At 42.4% G+C, this 19,877-nt stretch overlaps 1 protein-coding gene across 1 annotated transcript in view; it reads right to left on the bottom strand.

Annotated features, from left to right (window-relative positions):
• Positions 1-19,877, bottom strand: part of LOC123230542 (zinc finger protein 420-like) — a 133,463-nt gene that overhangs the window by 12,423 nt on the left and 101,163 nt on the right. Inside the window, exon 5 of the mRNA XM_044656675.1 lies at positions 4,260-5,196. Coding sequence (XP_044512610.1) covers positions 4,260-5,196 — 937 coding nt within the window. The remainder of the gene's footprint in view (positions 1-4,259; positions 5,197-19,877) is intronic.

Raw genomic sequence — 19,877 nt, 5'->3', positions numbered from 1 at the left:
ACAGAAGGTGAGGGTTTAAAAAAAAAGTGCCCCACTCAGGCCAGCTTACCTTGGGCTCAGATTCAATTAACTTTTGCCACTTCTACAAATACCTACATGTACCAAACCCATACTCTGAAAACATATATTCTACAGCTATCCCACAAGGTGGACTCTGGGTCAAATCTATAACACCACAGGAGCTCTCTTTTCTCGTAGCAGTTTCTCCAGGCTGGCACCATAGACTCACGGCAGCCCTTACTCTCCATAGCAGCCTCCTGGGGAGGGCCCTTAGTTGGGATCGCAAACCTGTGAATGCCCCTCTACAGCAGCCCTCACTAATGAGGCTCTCACTTCCAAAGCAGCCCCCAAAGGCTCCTGGCTTCCATAGCAGCTCTGATAAAGGGGCCCTAACATTCAGCAGCTATGGCATTAGGGGACGGTCAGCTGTAACAAATTAAAGACAAGGGTCAAACTCAGGACCTGGGCTTCCTGAGAGGAAACTTTTACCCAAGAAAGAAATCTTTCAAAACAAACAGGTACTCAAATTGCAAACAAAATAGGTTAATATTGGGTTTCTCAAAGTGCAAAGGTAAACTGAGTCATCCATATATTCACATTGACAGCAGGAAAGGTGAAGATTTCTCTGGAATGGGAGATGACGAGCTCCCTGGCCCTAATAAATGTGCCAACCTTAATCCACAAAGCTGGGAAGCTGCTCTTCTACAGTTGTGGCTGCTACTCCATACGTGAAGCTGCCACTGTCCAGCAGAGCTCCTACTCTATACAATCAGCTGCAAAGAGGCTACTTTACTAGCCCCTGTGTGGGAGGCCAATAAGAGAAACAGAGTTTCAAATAGATAAAAATCTGAGACTCCTCTTTTGACCCCTTTTATGATTCACACCTTTCCTCACTGGAAAACTATAAGCTCTTAGCAAACCAGCAGTCAAGAGGTCAATTTTCTCCCCTTTGGTCAGGAATGCAGTTGCTGGGTCTCAAAAAGTGGTTTTAGACGTTCAAGGGCGAAACCTTAGTTTAGCAGGGGCATTTCGACCCTGAGAAAAGTATTCTCAGACTTAGCTTGCTGATAATCACATAACTGAAAGTCCAGCCTGGTTATCTTCACCTTGAAGTTTCTGAGGTTTGTGTGTTGTCTAAACTAGTTGCAATGTCTGCAAAGCTGTAAAACTCTATCTGTGCTTTTGGGTGAAAGGGAGTTTGAATTTTCATATATAATAAACTTGTGACTCAATGGCACTTTTGAGAAGTAGCTATGAGTTAATAGTCAAGATTGTCTCCTGTGTCCCTTTACTTTCTTATCAACTAAGACATCCTTATTGGAGATGATAAAGAGATCTCAACACCTCAGACTTGTCCATCAGCCCTAAGGCTACCTGATTAGCCTCCAGACTATTCCACCAGTTATTATAAAATCATAAACTACTTCTTTTTCAAATAAAATTCTTTTCTTGCAAATTGAATGGAATTTGAGTCTCCCATTCTTGGACTGAGATTCTTCTACAAACTTGGGTGTTTCTCCCAAAAGAACTCCTCTCAACTCTGTCTCTGACCCAGTCATACTGGCCTCCAGGATGATTCTTGGTCAAGATGCTCCATATTGTAACTCTGCCTTTCCCTTAATTATCTCAACTGCTTGGAATATGTCCTCCATGCTCATCTTCTCCTCTTAGATTCAGGCTTCTCAGGTAGCATCTCACTTTCTGAGAAGTTTCTCTTGGTTCCTAAAACTCTTGGAGCTTTCCTTCTGAGAGTCCTAGATCCCGTTCTTCCTCAGGCCTTCAATTTTGCCCCAGGGCTATAATTCTACTTGGGCTACTTACTACTCATGCTTATCTGTGGGGCTCCACTTTCCCCATCTCTTCAACAACTGCCTCTTTCCCTCCTCCATGTCCAGGACTCATATCCTCCTACTGAGCAGGTAGCTAGCCATAAACCCCGGGCAGCAGACTAATCTGAAAGTAGAGGTCCCTATCATTTGAGATAGAGACAGCAAATGTCTCTTAAGAAAAGATTCTGTAGGCTACCATTTATAAAGATGAATCTAGATGTGATGGAACTTTTGTAAAATCAATTATAATGTAATAGCACTTCAATTCACATCTGTTTTCCTATTGGGATAATTATATTTGACCTTGTATATGTGAGTGTGAAACCCTCTACCCCCTTTTATGATTATAATAATATTAGCTTTTATGATTATTTTTATAACACAATCATTAGTTTTGAGTTCATAGTCAGATAATATCATTTGCTTTATAAAAACTAAACATTAGCTAAGAAAATTAGTTTTGGGTGCTATCAAATCTTGTTTGCATCCTAATCTTAAACCTATGACCCAGGAGATTCATAATCCTACCACACCCCTCTTAAGTGTATAACAAGATGGTCTGACAAAAAGAGGAAGAATGGTATTGTTTGTAGAACAAGTCACACAGGAGGTGGAGAGTTGATCATGTTCACATATCAGTTAACCAAAACGGCTGATTCCTATAATTCCACCATAATCATCAGTAAAAACACCAAGACCCTGACTAAGTACTGCCAATTTACCACCCATAGTGATCTTTTTAACTTACCAGATGAATCAGCACTTGTGTCATTAAGACGTCCATATGAATGATTTCACATCCATTGTATTTTAATTATGACTGTATTTTCTGTCACTGTGTCATCAGGTTTCTTGGCACAAAAAAGATTTATCTCCTAAGGCTCAAGATCTCTGTTCTTCATTTGACCAGGGTCTGGCTTTATTGGGAGTCTGGCCTCCTCCCAACAAACCTATTCAGCCTGGAGTTCTGTACTGATGTGATAAATTTTCGCCACATATGTAGCACAGATCTTAATGCACAATAGGCTTAAGATTTGATGTATAAGTGATAGGTTTAGAAATTGTAGAAATAAAGTGTAATTTTATCAATTATGTTACACTTGTATCTGGGTGCAATCAATCCAGAGTGTCAAGCTGATAGATGCATGGTGATTTGCTATGCAAGACAATTATTTTGATAATGAATTCAACTGAAGTCATTAGAATGTCAATTTTATTTCATATTTGAAATCCACAATATTTTGCTTTATAGGAATTCTTGGGAAAATCTTATATAGAAAATGATGCTAATTACAAATGATTTCTATAGAGCAAAGACATTATTTTCTTCCTAAATTAACTCTTTTTAGATCCAGATGCCATGAAATGATGAATTAAGGCATTCAAGAATAGGGTTAGAATTTTAAAAAATTATTTAATTGGACATGCTACAAAACAAACGATAACATCTTGTTTCCACTTTTAATCCTGGTTGTATTAGTTTTGTTTGAACAAACAGTTTTGAATTTCATATAATGAGAATTATCTCTTTTACACTTCATAATGTTATTGATTTCTAATTTGGTCATAAATTCTTCCCTTATCAATGAATTGATCTGAAAGGCAAACTATTCTATGCTCCTATAATTTTCTTATGAGATCACAATTTAGGTCTAAATCATATGCTCATTTGGACATCATCTTAGGCGAGCTCATAACATAGTAGAGTGATCTGCCTGATTTTGAGCAAGGTAAGAACTCAGTGTGAATGTCTGTGGTTTCTGTGATGTATTGTATAAGAGGGAAAATTATGACACTAGCCCTAAGTTAATTTTAATTAATCTAAAATAGTAGGGGGAAAAGATGGAACAATAGGAGAGAGATATACTTTCCTCACTGCTCCATTTAGCTTGCTATTCCGTGGCCACCATTAGGGCACCCAAGCCATGCTCACAGGGAAATCCAGCCAGCAACAAAACTGAAAGAGAAGAGCTTGGATATATGCTCTTGTTTCAGTTTATGGAAACTTTTCTCTGCCCACTAACTCACATATCTCATCTCATCTCATCTTAGCCAACTGAGACTTTCTATTTTGCCTGGGCCACCCGGGGGGAGTGCAGGAGACATCACCGTGGGCCCATCTCTATTGCTGCCTTTTCCCTGCTGCCATTCTATTCTCACTGAATGGTTTCCATCACACAATACTCGCCTCTGAGTCAAGTTCAGGCTCACACTATGTATGCTTCCCCAGAAAGGGGAGAGTATAAATTTCCATCACACACTAGCAAGACTGGAGCTGCATGTGAACATCTTTCCACATAGTTTGTATTCTTAAGGTTCCACCCCAGTGTGGATTCTCTGATGTGTAGCAAGACTGGATCTCAGTCTGAATGTCTTTCCACACTGTTTGCATTCATAAGATTCCTCCCCAGTATGGATTCTCTGATGTACAGCTAGATTGGAGTTATCTGTGAATGTCTTTCCACACTGATTGCATTCATAAGGTTTCTCCCCAGTGTGGATTCTCTGATGTACAGCAAGATGGGAGCTCCGACTGAATGTCTTTCCACATTGACTGCATTCATAAGGTTTCTCCCCAGAATGGATTCTCTGATGTACAGCAAGATTAGAGGTATTTATAAATGTCTTTCCACATTGCTTGCATTCATAAGGTTTCTCCCCAGTGTGGATTCTCCGATGTACAGCAAGATGGGAGCTCTGACTGAATGTCTTTCCACATTGCTTGCATTCATAAGGTTTCTCCCCAGTGTGGATTCTCTGATGTGTAGCAAGACTGGAGCTCACAATGAATGTCTTTCCACAATGATTGCATTCATAAGGTTTCTCCCCAGTGTGGACTCTCTGATGTATAGCAAGTTCAGAGATGTGACTGTATGTCTTTCCACATTGTTTGCATTCATAAGGTTTCTCCCCAGTGTGAACTCTCTGATGTACAACAAGGTTGGAGTTATTTGTGAATGTTTTTCCACACTGATTGCATTCATAAGGTTTCTCCCCAGTGTGGATTCTCTGATGTACAGCAAGACGGGAACTCAGGCTGAATGTCTTTCCACATTGGTTGCATTCATAAGGTCTCTCCCCACTGTGGATTCTCTGATGTGTAGCAAGACTGGAGCTCACGATGAAATCCTTTCCACATTGCTTGCATTCATAAGGTTTCTCTCCAGTGTGGATTCTCTGATGTACAGCGAGATTGGAGTTATTTGTGAATGTCTTTCCACATTGATTACATTCATAAGGTTTCTCCCCAGTGTGGATTCTCTGATGTACAGCAAGATGGGATCTCTGACTGAATGTCTTTCCACACTGATTGCATTCATAAGGTTTCTCCCCAGTATGGATTCTCTGATGTACAGCAAGATCAGAGCTCCGACAGAATGTTTTTCCACACTGATTACTTTCACTAGATTTTCCCTCAGTATGCATTCTTTGATGTCCAATATAACATGAGTTTTGAGATGCAACACAGAATCTTCTGAAAGCAAAGTTATCGAGGCCGTCACTCATGAATCTTTGAAGGTCCATTTCTTCCACAGAGAGGCTAACCTCTGTTGGAGTTGCCTTCATTTCAGGTCTGATCTCTCCTTCTAAAAGAAACAAACAGTAAAACATACATATACACATATATAACTCTTTATCTCCTTTCCTCAACTGTCAGAATATATAAGGAACCAAGTCAAATCTACAAAAAATTAAGCCATTCCCTCATCAACAAATTGTGAAGGGACATGAACCTAGCAGATTGGCTAAAATAACAGCAAAGGAAAGTAATAAATGTTGGAGAGGATGTGGCAAAACTGGGACATTAATGCATTGCTGGTGGAGTTGTGAATTGATCCAACCATTCTGGATGGTAATTTGGAACTATGCTATAAGGACTTTTAAAAAATATCTGCTTTTTGATCCAGCCATACCACTGCTGGGTCAAGGCATAAAAGATTTTGTTCTATTCCCTATTACTTGAAAGCAGCCATTACACTTCTTTAAATGCCTCTTTTCACTAAAATAAAATCCTTCTACTAATACAATTTAAACAAAATCATGGCATTTCCCATGTTTAAAAAATGTCTTGTAAAAGCAGGTTTGGGAAAGCAACCATTTTCTATTGAGCAGTGGAAAGGTAAAGCTTTTTCTGCTTCCCTGAACATGCTTTGCTGATAAACCACAAGGTTAGTTTCAGGGAAAGCATGCAAGAGAGGAAATCGCATGTCTGAATTGGAAATGTGTTGCTGATTGTGCATTACATTCCAATCAGGTGCTAGCATTATAAATGATATAGATGAAAGATTTAAAGGATTTGGGGCTTTTTGGGTAAACATGATCTTATTTTCTGTGTTTATAAGCAACAGAAATTCTGTGTGATTGAACTCTGTGTCTGTCCATGTTGTATGTATCATGTTTCCCATTTCCCAGTTGCTTTCTTCTGCTTTTGTTATATTTCTTAGATTCCTCTCTGTGATTTTGATTTAAGCATTGTGAATTCACTTTAGTTGGAGGCTCTACTAAAGGAACACAAGCTTGGAGTTTTGGGAATGGGTGCACAGTGTATTCTCTTGCACTTGTCTCTATTATTCTGTTTGGTTTGAATTCTTTAACTTCAGGATTGAGTTTTGACGTTGGTATTATGTTAAAGAAATTCCTTTCTATTTTGACTTCCCCATACCAATTCTCCTGGAGGTCTGCATGTTTGAATGCTTAAAGATATAGGTTTTTCTTTCCCACTGGCCCACTTAGCAAGTTGGTTTTTACTGTCTCCCTCTTTATTTGCAGTTTTTGTGTCAAGCTGCTCCAAACACATGTGTAAGTTTGTTTCATATTCTTCTGGTTTTGGACTTGTTAGCATTGTTGTGCTGAAGATTCCTTTGTTATTCTATGGTTTTGTATCTTTGTAACATCATTCTTAGTATGTGCTGAAGAGTTTTGTAATTTTGTTTTTTTGAGTGATGATATTTTGTCTTTTGTAGCATCACCATCAGTTTTTACTAGTACATTTATTATATCGGGTTTAAAGTCATTTGAAAGTATATCTTTGTTCCCCTCCTGTTTCTTTGTATCATTGTCTTTTATTCCATAAATTCCATTTTTGATCTCTATGACATCCCTTATCATCTGTTCTTCCTCCTCTCTCTGCTCAATAGATTTAATCTTTGCTTTTCCATCCCCATAACATATTTCTATGCTTGAGCCCTCTATTTCCTGTTTTACACCCCTTATTCTTTCTCTTATGTGCTCAAGCTGATTCCTGACTTCATAAGTTGGAATTTTTTTCCTATTCCAGACACTACTTGAGAATAACGTGGTTTTGGTCCTTGGGCAATGTAATCCTAGTTTTCAGATCTGATGCATGGCTTGAACCTTTGCAATTGTGATCACAGTATCTATTTTCCCTGTTGTTTGAGGCATTATATCTGGAATTTGTGTATATACTATTGTAAGACGTTTTCTTGTTGTTATTCAGGGTTAATTGGGCTTTGAAATGACAGAATTTCACTATGTGCCCTAGCCTGCCACATAAAAAACACCTCCTGGTATTATTATTTGTCTGCCTCTTTTGTTGGTATTGATTCTTGGATTTGTATGTTTGTAAGGTTGCAAGTTTCTTTATCTCCTCTATCTCTTTTTGTTTTATTGTTGATTTTGCTCCCTGCAATTTTTCCTTGAGCTCTTTAATGATCTCATCTTTTCTTTTTGAACTCCCTTTTTGTTCTCTGTCACTAGAATAAATATAGGAAGCTGTTCTTCTCAAAACATCCAGATTGAGTGACTCTCATCCTGGACAATGCAATTTAAAGTATGTTTTGATAGGAAAAGTGCTTCCCTTAATAAACTGCCTCTTGATATGTTGTAAATTTTGCCCACTTAAATCTTGGTACCCAAGGATTGTCTCTCCAGCTTCAACTAATCTTTTATAAATATTAAAAATGATAAAGGCTGCTATAATAATATATTAGTATTTTAATTAAAGCCATGTTGATAGATAAAGTTATCAGACCACGCGCTTGTAAACATTCAAAACTGCCACCTCCATTACTGTCTCCTGTTTCCTGGCCAAGAGCCTACTCGCAAAGAGGGAGAGCCTACTGGCAAAGAGGCCACTCCCTCCTAACCCAGGAGATTTAAGCTCTCCCCTGCCCAAGGACCCGGAAACGGAAACCAGTTGGACCATGTTGGATCACGGGAAATGTAGTTTTGATACATTTCCCTTGTCCATAGAAATATATACACTTTTAGAATGGCATTCCCCAAATTTCACTTTTACACTTTCCAGAAATAGGGATGGATGTTCCCCTATCTCCTGCCTCAGTTTCTCAAAATTTCCCCAGGAATCAGGCCATTTTGCAAAGGATTTCATATCTTCTATGAGATCTTCTCTGTATCTCCTCAAATATGTTAAGTTCTAGTGGTAAGAAAGTTCCAAATCACAATATTCTTGTGGCCATGATGTTAAATTTGGGTTGGTACAAGTTTCTTCATAGGATATAGCTAGTATAGAAGCAGGGTCAGCACAGATAGATTTAGGGAAGTTTAAAATGTCAAGTTTAGGTAGTGTAGGGAAAACATAACCATAAGATAGAGTATTGTATTTAGAAGAGCTAAGAAAATGTACTAACAAAGTAAGATAGATAAGCATAGATGCATAGTAGTAATAATTTAACATTGTATTAGGAAGACAGGTAGTTAGAATAGTAACTTAGAGATGACTAAGAGTAGGAAAAATTGTTGCATTAGATAGAATTATAACCTTACGCATTATTATTACCAAAACATTGTGTTACAAAATTGTTTTATCCTTAGCAATATTGTATAAAACTGAAACCTCATCCCTCACCCAAAAACCTTCCTGAACCCATCTTAGAACAAGTTAGATAGATAAAAGATTAGCATAATAGAGAAAGATAGGAATTTATTGTCTTGGGGGATGGGACATAAGTTAGGGATAGAGAATAATAGTGCTTCTCAGTGTAACTTTTGGAAAGTTACACAACACAAAAGCAGCAATTGTAAAGGCAGGTTTGGGAAAGCAATAGTTTAGAATGTTGCGTGGAACTGAGTGACAAGAGTATTGGAAGAAGGCTTCATGGGAAAAAGGATGCTCGGAGGAGGGGCTTTTGGATTGGATAGCTTGAGGCGTGAGGAGGTGGAGAAGCTCACTCGAGACCCATTTGAGAGCCATTCAAAGGGGTTCTTGGACTGAATGATCCCAAAGCCTGTTGTTCCTGCCAGGATTCTTTAACATCCAAAGGAGATAGGTTTCCTGATTTGTGGAGTTAGGGATTCTGAGCCTGGAACCCAAAGACCCAATCCATACCTTGCCTTACAAAGGGATCCTACTTGAACTTCCATAGCTTGAAATCATAGGTAGGAATACATTTAAGGGGAAGGAAGGTGAATCTCTTGGGGTTCCAGCCAGTTTTGGCTTCTTCAAAGGGAAAAGACTTTGGGCTTAGACTTTTTAGGGTTCCCCTTGAGTACTCTATTCTCCCCCTTCCAGTGACCCCTTTCGCAGTCAGGTCACAAGAGAAGTCTTTCACAGGACAAAGAGGGGACAAGAGTCTTTGAGTGGATTGCTCAGCTCAGATTCCATTTTGAGCTAGATCCTCTGTGGTGCCGGCATTGACAAGGGGGAGGCTTCTGCTCAGAGAAGGCCTGTGCCAAGTTGGACAGGGGTTACACTCACCTCATTTGTTAGCCAAGCCTCCCCTCTAGCCATCACTGCCTGCTCCTGTCTCTGATCAGTCACCATTTCAGAGATGCCCCTCTCTGTTTGTCCAAGTAACAAGAGGCCACTGAGAGTAGAGCCGACAGACATTCACATCTTGGTCTGTCACTCCTTGTCAACCTATCTCTCAAATATAGCCATTATTACAGTCTTATACAGTAAGTTGAGTTCATGATCCTTTTATAAGGAAATGGGCAAGAAAGCTTGTACAATTCTCTTCCTATTTCCCATCTTATATAGATATTGGCATTTTCATGATACTCTTCTTAAAAATCCCAATACAGGTGGTAGGGCATTCTCACTGTACCTCAGAATCTTGCTAGGACTTTTAAGCCTCAGCAAGTCACAGGAGCTCTGTTGGTCTCAGGCTCCTCAACTATAACATGGACATAATAACAAGTGATTCCCAGGATTCTGTAAATAGCTTTTGCCAATGACTATCTTGTATTGTAAATAGCTTTTGCCAGTAGCCAACTTGTGCCAACTGTAGCAGATTTTAGAGTGACCAAAGTTGGCATGAGACAGTGGAAAACTGTTGGAGTACCCCTATAAATAGGAGACTACCCCAAGGCAAAGATGACTCAGTTGTGAGTTAGGTGGGTGGAAAAGAGGGAGGAAGGGGAAAAGCTCTCCAGCCAAACCAAGAAGCTTCACCACAGACTGAAGTTAGCTGTCACATTTAGAGATCTGCTACTTAGGTCAAATTATTCAATACAGAAAGCTGAATTATATTGGATCATCATCAGCAACCATATTCATCAAAACCATCAAGAAAGTCATCTCTGAAGATCAACAGATATCTATAACCAGCCAAGTTCAACTACTAGTCCAAGATTGCCAAGCCAGTGAGACAGGATTCTGTTTTAGGCTTTTCCCTAAGGGGATCTGCCTAGCTGTTTATCAATTAGTTTTTAGTTTAGTTTAATCCTTTTAACCTCCACCCTTACCCATCAATCCTTGATCCTCACCCCCTCAAGATATTCCTGCTACCTTCAAATTAATATAGTACCTGTTGCTAAGAACTGATTCTGGTTTAGTCCATCGTCTCCAAGAATAATTCTCACTGTCCAGTTCGACAGTTGAACTTGATTCCTGGCTGAGGAGGGTTTTCTCAGGCTAATCATCAACTCTTGCCTGAGAATAACTCCAAATCAATTCAAGAACATCTGTATTAATTCGCTGTCAGACCAATATAATTAATAAACCATCAAGAAGATATTAAAATACATATCCTCAAAGAAGCAGGGGTTAGGCCTGTTTTCTGTCAGAAGTTCTACAGCACCAGCCATCTGACTCGCTCCAGGTGGAAATACTGTCCAGCTGCTGAACAGAGACCAGTCTCTTGAATATTATCCCTACAGTTCCTATGAAGATTTAACAAGATAATATTTATAAAGTGTATGACACATGCTAGGAGCCAAATGCAAATGGTGATGTTTATTTTTATCATTATAATTTGGATTATTTTCTCCTTGGATTCCTTTTCTCCTTAAACTGTCATTCTCTTCACTCCTCTAGCTCCTGATTTCCCTATTGAATTAAATGCATTTCCAACATTCCTTTTTCCCTGGATCATCGCAGAGTGATATTCAGGATCTGTTGCTTCTTTCTAAACCACTACCATGTCTGGGTTCTAGATTGTGAGCTCCAGGACAGCCTAGATTGGTGTTTCCCTTCCTTTGTATGCTCAGGGCTTAGCACGGTTCCTAGAACATATTATTTAATACATGTTTACTGACTGGGCCCAGGGCTTATGTCAGGTCCAACTTCTACCAGGATCCTTGCATTCTGGTCTCTCTCCTAGAAGGCAAATGCATGCTCTGGCCTCAACTGTGTTTCTGTCTCTCTCTTGTCCTTATTTCTGTGAAGATGGGATTAAGCCCCCTACCAATTTTTAGATTTAATCACCAAAAATGTACACGCCTCACTTCTCCTTAAGCCGGGAAGGTCTAGTGAGTGATGAATCAGAATCAACTGACTGCTCCCTGGGCAGTCCTAAGCAAAGCTTTATTTGTAATTGGTACATGTAAAGTGGGAGGAAGGCACAGGAAATGACGAAATCATCTTTATAAGTGGTGAGAACTTCCTGTGAGGAGGTCTTTCACCTTGAACTGGACCCTGGAGGAGCTCTGGCTGAGGACTTTGGACTGCTTTCTATTTCTCCTTAGAACCAACATGTGGGTGAGTGAAAAAGGCTGACTCCCTTTCTTGGCTTTTTCCAGGAGGTAGTAGCCTCTGAAAGGTCCCCTATTCTGGAGGAAGGCTCATGGCTAAAACCCTTGTTAATTGACTCTTGGGCCCTCTTCTGCAGCCCTTCCAGAATAAAGCCAGGGCTTGAACACATAGTCTAGCTCGTTAAGTTAGATCTCTTACTCTGCCCTCTTCACATTTCTCTACTTTCACTCTTTCCCTCTATTTTATAAATAAATTGCTTAAAAAAATCATTTGGAATTAATTAATTCTTGGCGACCACACTGATAAATTTAGTCCAACCTTTTTATTTTTAACCTATTACATTCTGCCCCTTCCATTTCTCAGCAGTCAATAGTAACTCCGATGAACTACAGCAGACCCAATCCTGAAGATCCCAGAGGCTTCTCTCTAGGCTCTCATCTCCCTAAAGTGAGGTGCTGTGGTCACCTGATTGTCCCAGAACAGGACAAAGACTGAACCCCAGAGACCAAGAAAGGGCCTGGGCTGAAGATTTAGGGAAAGCTTAGCCTTGGATCGCTTCCAAGTAAGGCAGAAGTCTTCACTCCTGCTCATGGAGTGCAGGTCAATGGAGAGAAGGAATATCAGGAAACCAGCTACCTGGTTCCTCTCTATATTTAGGTTCTCTGACCTTAGCTGGGTCCTCCCCATAGCAAGGCAATCTTGTGACATCTCCTTCATGGTTTCCTTTTGCCACCCAGCACAGCAGCCTTCCAAACATTTCCCTGGTCACTAACTCTTCATTGTGGCTTCCTCCCACCCGCTGCCTCACCTTCTGAGCTGAGAACTTGGCCTCATGTTTCACTAAACAAAGGCTGGACCTCTCTGCAGAGCTCTCTTATCCTCCACATCTCACCCAGCTCAGCTGCCTCCTTTTCTTCTCTGGCCTCAGGATCAGAGGAAAATGTCATTCTTCTCCTACTTAAAGAAAATATCCCATTTCATCCCTCATCTAAGCAGGTCTATTCCTCCCTGCAGGGCCCCCATTGTTCTTTCATCTTCAGCCTTTCTCACACTAATGAGCTAATGACTCTCTTCCTCTGGGAACCAATAAACCATTTCTCCCCAATGTTCCAAACACTCTCACTTGATCTCTTCCTCTGGTTCAGGGCTAAACTGCTAGAGATGGCCATTTGTAGTGAGTTGTGCCACTGCCTTTCCCTTGTTTTCTCTGCTATACTTTTCCCCAGAATCCTCAGTCTGGTTCTCCTGAAGCCCCAGGACACCTCCCCCAATTAGACCTCTCTAGTGCTCCTTCTCTGCAGGGCCTTCCCTCTAGTGACTGGTTGCCCTGGAGCTGGGATCCAGAGGGATTCTACAGAACTGTTGGCATACTGCTATCTGCTCCAGCAGAGGCTGAGCTACATGAGGGCAGGGGATGTCCACTGCAGCCATTTATGTCACCCATAACTTAGCCCAGAACCCAGCACAGAGCAAGCACTCATACATGCTCCAGGCCCTTCAGTCCCAAACACTGACTTCTTAGAGGGTCACAGACTGATCCCCTAAAGGGGGGTGATAGGAAATGGAGTCCAACAGCTTCATCTTACAGATGGGGAAACTGAAGGTCAGGGAGTTCAGTGACTTACCCCAGGATACCCTGCTAAAACCTCTGAAAAAGAATTCCTAGTCAGATCTCCTTGCCCCCAAATCTAGCCCTGGCTTCACCAGAGCATGCAGAACCCTCTGTTCACCCTGGCTCTCCCACATTTCTTTTCCCCTCCCTCACCTAGGTAGCAGCTCCTCAGGCCTTCCTGCTCCAGCATCCATGAGGCTTTCCTCTGCTCCAAAGAAGAGAGCACATCTTCTGGGGAAGCTGGAAGCCCTGGGCAAGGGAGAATCAATCAGGGAGGAAGATGGAGAGAAGCTTGTCATTGAGTTCTCTTAAGGGAAAAATTGAGGAATTCAGTGACTCCACTCACAGACTCTGTCCATGAGGTTCCCCCCGAGACTGCCCTCACCCCTAAGTGTCTGTAATGCAGAAGCCCAGGGTAGGATGGGCCTATTACCCTGCTGGGAGACCTCGAATGAGCAACAGCCCTTCTCGCCCCATCCCGTTCTAGTCAATTCTGGCAGAAACTCCTAAACTCCTACACTGGGTCTGAGGGATACAGTTCTGGGTCAGTCTGATACCCCAGACAAAAGGGACCTTGAGGGATCAGCTTTTGTCCCATCACCTTGCCTGCTCCTCCCTCCCTGACACCTCTCAGCCTCAGGGACTCTTCTCTCAGGGAGTTCCTACCGCCTTTCCTGGGGACCTCTACAATCCTTATTGGGCTCTCAGTCAGTCCATTCATCTTGACAATCACAGAGGAGGGTAAGCAGGGCCTGTGGGAGGTTAACAGGGCCTCCTGGAGGACAGTCTCCCCAGCATATAAGGTGGGGGGGAAGACTGGGGAACCAATCTGGCAAGAGAACTTTAAATTCTAGGGTATTTTCTTCAGAGAAGGCTGAACTCAGTCCATAGTTTTCCATGATCTGGAAATGAGAGTCAACAAGAAGGGGAGGGAGTAGGGGGTCTGGGATTAGAGGCAGGAAGACCTCAGTTTACATTTTGCCACAAACACCTCTTTTGTGGGTGTCTCAGAACAAGCCACTTAATCAAATTTATTTCCTCATCTGTAAATTGGGGGTAATTGTGCCACTGAATTAGGAAGATGAAGGTGAGGAAGAAGTGCCATAATATTAAGGAAAAAACCCTCGGGAGAGCCTTGGGCCAAGAACAGGTCATTATAAATGCTCTGGCCCTTCCCTCCTTTTCTCACTGGCTCTGTTGGAGGTTTTGGACAATAGGAAGGAGAGCTGTGAGCTATGAGTTTATGTTGGTTAAAAAGAAAAAGTTCCCCAATAGAGGGGAAGAGGGTTTGGGAGACACAATTCCAGGCCAGAGAGAGAAGAGACGGAATCAGCTTTGAGATTACTTCCACATCTGAGATTCTCCAACACACATTTCACTTCAGACTTCAGGAGCACCAAAGGGAGCCCCCAAGGTCCCATTACACAATGCAAAGTCGTTTTGCGGGAGAACCAAACAGTAGGAGGACTCTGGTTCTGGGACTTGGCATACCAGCTCTCTTCACTTCCTCATGACTGAAAACTCCTCCTAACCCTGCCTGCTGCTGAGATTGATATTCCCTTGGATGGCAGACTCGGGCAGCAGGGAGAGGCTCCTTACCCACAGAGAGCAGATTCTGGGCATTCTCCACCATCACCTCCTTGTACAGCTCCTTCTGGGGAGGGGACAAGAGGCGCCACTCCTCCCATGTGAAGTCCACAGCCACATCCTTGAACATCACCACCTCCTAGAGCAGCCCAAGGCAGAGCACAGAGGCCTGAAAGTTACATCACAATGAAGAGCCCACCTCTGGTCAGTTACAGGAAGAAACTGACACACAGAGAAGGGAGGGGCCCAAAGGTCCCGCCCCTTGTCAGTGTCAGAGCCAACACTAGAAGCTGAGTCTGAAGAGCCCAATAGAGGCTTGAGAGAAGCAGCTCTAGGATGCTCCAGAGGAAAGCCGAGGAGCTTCTAGTGTGTGAAGGGAAATCTCTAGGGGACCCCCAGTGCAGCCTGGATCCCCAGGACCCCCGCAGTGGGATGTAGGAATCAGTCACCTGTCTGTGACCCTGTTGCTGTGTCCCAGGGCAGCCAGTGTCAGTGTGAGAGTCAACAACATGCCAGAGTCTGAGCCACAGAGGGGGGAGCTGAGGAAGGTAAAAGGCAGGTGAGGGAAGCAGAAAAGCTTTTGTACCTCCCACAGAACTAACTGGCTCTCTGAGCTGGGGGTTTGTCTCTGAGCTTTCTTGATCTCTTGAACTCTGGCAAGCCCAGCCTGAGCAAGTTGAATCAAGATCTAGAAAGGCTGAGACATCTCTCTCTCTTTCTCTCTCTCTCTCTCTCTCCCCTCCCCCCACCTCTCCCTCTCCCTCCTTCTTCTCTCTCTGGCATTTAGTTGACTCTGTGAATAGAGAACTAGAACTAGACAGGAGGTCCTGGGTTCAAACATGACCTCTGACACTTCCTACCTATGTAGCCCTGGGTAAGTCACCCTGCAAAGGTGAAACTGACAGGTTCTGGTGCCATATTGGATATGTGGATAAGGGATAGGGAAAAGTCAAGGGGAGGCTCTTTGGTTTTTAGCCTGAGGGACAAGGAGGATACAGTTACAGAGAAGTTGGAGATTCTATCTAGGTGAGAGAGAACAATGTGTTTGGGAAACACTGAGCTCAAGATATCTACTGGTCACTTAGTGTGAAATCACTGTAAGGAATGACTTGAAATGAAAGACGGGAGATCAGCACAGAAATTGGGGCAAAAATGCAGATCTGAGACTCATCAGCAGAGATGGTGCTTGCAACTCTGATAGCTAATGACATCACCAAGTAAAGAAGCCCAGAGGGAGAAGAGTAGAGGGCCAAAGACAGGGCTGGAGGAACTCTCTCACCCTAACCCTAGTGTTATAAGATCTAGAGGAGGAGCCAGCAGAGAAGACAGAGAATCACAGGTCAGAGAGGTAGGAGCTAAACCAGGAGAGAGAGAGCCATGTCCTAAAACCCTAGAGAGAAGAGAATATGGAGGAGGAGAGAATGGGCCAAAATCATCAAAAGCTGCAGACAGGACTGAGAGGAGGACTGAGGAGGTGGTCTCTACCATCTCAAAAAGAGAAGAGCATACAGGGGAGAAGGAGAAGGCAAAGCCTGAGAAGATGGAGAGGGGATGGAGGCCTTGATGTGGAAGGAGGTTCCACTGATGAAATGTTCTCATGGGTAAAGGGAAATGAGGACTCACACTGAGGCCAGAGAGACTTGGTGTCTGAAGTCTACCTGTCCTGAGGGGGGGAGTCTGCAACTTGTAGTGGGGGTGGGGGTGTCCAGTGTGGCACTAGGAGGACTGGGATAACTTTGACACAGGGACCAGATTTCCAGGCAAATGTAGAAGAAAATAAAGAGCTCAACTTTGACAAGTGAAAGATGAAATGCCTGAGGAATCAAAGCTCTGCTCTTCTGAGCACATCTATTTATTAAAGCAATGTATGCCAACTGCCTGACCAATCAGGACCAGGCCCTTTCCTGGGCTTAGGGCTGAACATCGAAATTAGGGGGGGAAAGAGACTCATCTACCTTAAAAGAGATGGATTAAGTAAGACCAATGAATGCAAAGGAAATAATCCAATGTTGGGTCACCTACTTTCTACCTGGAGAAAAGATCAGGGACTTGCCAAGTTGGGATGGGGAAGAAGGACAGAGGAAGTTCCCTGAAACGGGGTCCCACTCCTTCCCAATATCTGTAAGTAAGCAAAAGAACAAAGAAGTAATAACTGAGTGAACAATGGGGACCCAGTTTGCAGATAAGACCCACTGAATACCTGAGATATACAATTAGGAGAAAACTCCTTCCATCAGTCTCAGAGTCTGACTGTGATCCTGGTCAACCTAAGCTCAAACCTCAGCTAAGGGTCTCTAAACAGTAGGTACAGGCGGTCCAGTTTCCCAGGCAGGCAGGAAGAGATTCAAATAATGTAACTCGGCTTTCTCCCAATTCTCCCCATTGAATAAACTATCCTCACCAGACAGAACTTGGACAAGGCACACAACTGAACAGAAGGGAATCAAGCCAGCTCCAGCTCTGAGTCACAAGATGGAGAATGTTTCCACAATTCACCTCTTGCTGCCCCCAAAGCCCTCCCTTCCTTCCCAAGAGGGAATCAGCTCAGTAGATGGCACAAGGTTGGCTTGTCCCAGCTTCTTCACACACCCTACAGGAAATGCTGAGACCATGCTGCATGGGAATACTGAGAACAGAGATTTTCTGGAAACAGTAGCAACGTCAGCCTTGGCATCTCTCCTCAGAGAGGGGAAGCTCCACACTTTAGTCTGTGTTATTTAGAATTTCTAAAAGAGCTATTTGGGGCTCATTTGAGCATTAAGGTATGTAGATTATATGACAAGCTTCCTGTGGACATTTTAGGGGACTTTGGAAGACTACATTTCCCATGATTCCTCTTGTAAAAATGGAGGCAGACAGGAAGAGTGATGATGTAAGAGAGGGGATAAGACTCCTGGAGTCAGGAGGGGTGGGCTCTTTTTGTTACCTTAGTGTGCTTAGGTAGGAAATGTAAAATGGCTGATGCGGCAATCTGAATCCTTACAGGCGCGTGGTCTAATAATTATCTCTTATCAGCATGGCTTTTATTAAAATACTATTTTCCCTTTTAATATCTGCCTTCATCATTATTAAAAACAACAAGTCCACACAAATCTCTCTAGTGAAACCTCACAGAAGCAGCTTCAGATTGAACAGAATTCAAATCCAAAATATAGTCCGAGAGAAAAAAAATTTAATTTTGTCCCTCATGCCACGAGGAAGAAGGTATCTGACAGGGCTAGATAAAATCATAACAAAATTCATCTGGGAACAACAAAAGATCAACCATATCAGGAAAATGATGAAAAGAAGCCAGGATAGCTGGGGAACAGCACTGCCAGAGCTCAGACCAGTCACAAGTCAGCAGTCACCTGAAACCTGGGGTACTGGCAAGATAACAAGGAGATACAGCAATGGAACAGATGAAAGAAAATACCTCGTGTCAAATGGCAAACAAGCAATTTGGGAGAAAATTCCTTATTTGGTAAAAACTACTAAGAAAATTGGAATGCAGCCTGGAAGGAAATGAGGCTCAGAGTATAAGCCTTCACCATACTCTACCAGACATAGGTTAAGGAAATGTGAGATAAATATTAAAGTTCACACTATAAGAAGGGAGAAGAGAAATATCTCATACACATCTCACAGCTACAGAGAGATGTATGTAGAATAAAAATTTAATTTCTCACCAATTACAGGTAAAAACAATTTCTAACATTCATTGTTTTTTAATTAAGTTCCAAAGAGTCTCCCTCCCTCTATTCCCCATCCCTGAGAGAGCGAGCAATCTGATCTAGACTTACCTGAGCAATCACATAAAATATTTTTCCTTATTAGTCATTTTGTGGAAGAAATCTCAAACCAAAGAAAATGAAAGTAAGGAGAAAGGGAAACACATTTTCGTCTGAATTCAGAGTCCATCAGCTCTTTCTCTGGAAGCAGATGGTTTTCCTCTCTTGAGTCCTTTGGGATTGTCTTACAACATGAACTGCTGAGAACAGCTGAGTCGTTCACAGCTTCTGACCACACCATGTTGCTGTTATCCTATAAAATGTTCTCCTGCTTCTGCTCATACTTTGCATCAGTTCATGGAAGTTTTCCCAGCCTTCTCTGAAATGATCCTGCCAGTTATTCCTCATAGCCCTGTAATCACACACCACAACTTGTTCAGCCATTCCCCAATTAATGAATATCCCTCCTTTTTCAATTCTCTACTACCACAAAAAGATTTGCTATATAAATACCTTTGTATAAATAGGTTCTTTCCCCCTATTGGGGATCTCTGGGATACATGCCTAGATCAAAGGTATGCACAGTTTGAAAGCCTTTAGGGCAGAGTTCTAAATGGCCCCCCCAAATGGACAGCCAATGGACAACAAGTCCACTAACAATGTATGAGTGTCCAAGCTTTCACACATCTCTTAAGTGATCATTTTCTTTTTCTGGCACATTGGCCAAATTGACAGGTGTGAGAGGATGCCTCAGACGTGTATTACTTTGCACTTCAAGGACACAAATGCTTAGTCAAACTCGAGATAGAGACAATTACCAAAAAAATGGAAAAGTTTGATTCCTTAAAACAGAAAAACTTCTACACAGAAGAATAACCTCTGTTTGCCTCAGTCTCCTTAACTGTGAAATGATGAGAATAAGGACATTTACCCCAGAATGTTATTACCCAGATTGCTGAAAACAGATTTTTAGGAGAACATAAAGCACTCCAGTCTGTCTGTATCCCCTTCTTTGCCATTGGATGTCTTTGTGACAAGGCCAGGATGTCTCCCTCAGGACCTCCCTCACCCTATTTACACAGGACACTCCCAGGCCTTCCAGAAACTCGCCCCTTTCTCTCCTGACTGTCCAACAAGGCAAGTACTAGACCAGTGAGGAATTCTACTGACCAGAGAAGGAATGTGGCCAGCTGCTGGCTCTGGTACAAACAGCTCTGCTCAAAAACACTCAAACTTCCTCTTCT

Source organism: Gracilinanus agilis, chromosome 1 (assembly GCF_016433145.1).
Source record: "Gracilinanus agilis isolate LMUSP501 chromosome 1, AgileGrace, whole genome shotgun sequence".
NCBI classification, from domain to species: domain Eukaryota; kingdom Metazoa; phylum Chordata; class Mammalia; order Didelphimorphia; family Didelphidae; genus Gracilinanus; species Gracilinanus agilis.
Note: the sequence above shows the minus strand (reverse complement) of the source record. Positions and strands in the feature narration are given on the sequence as shown.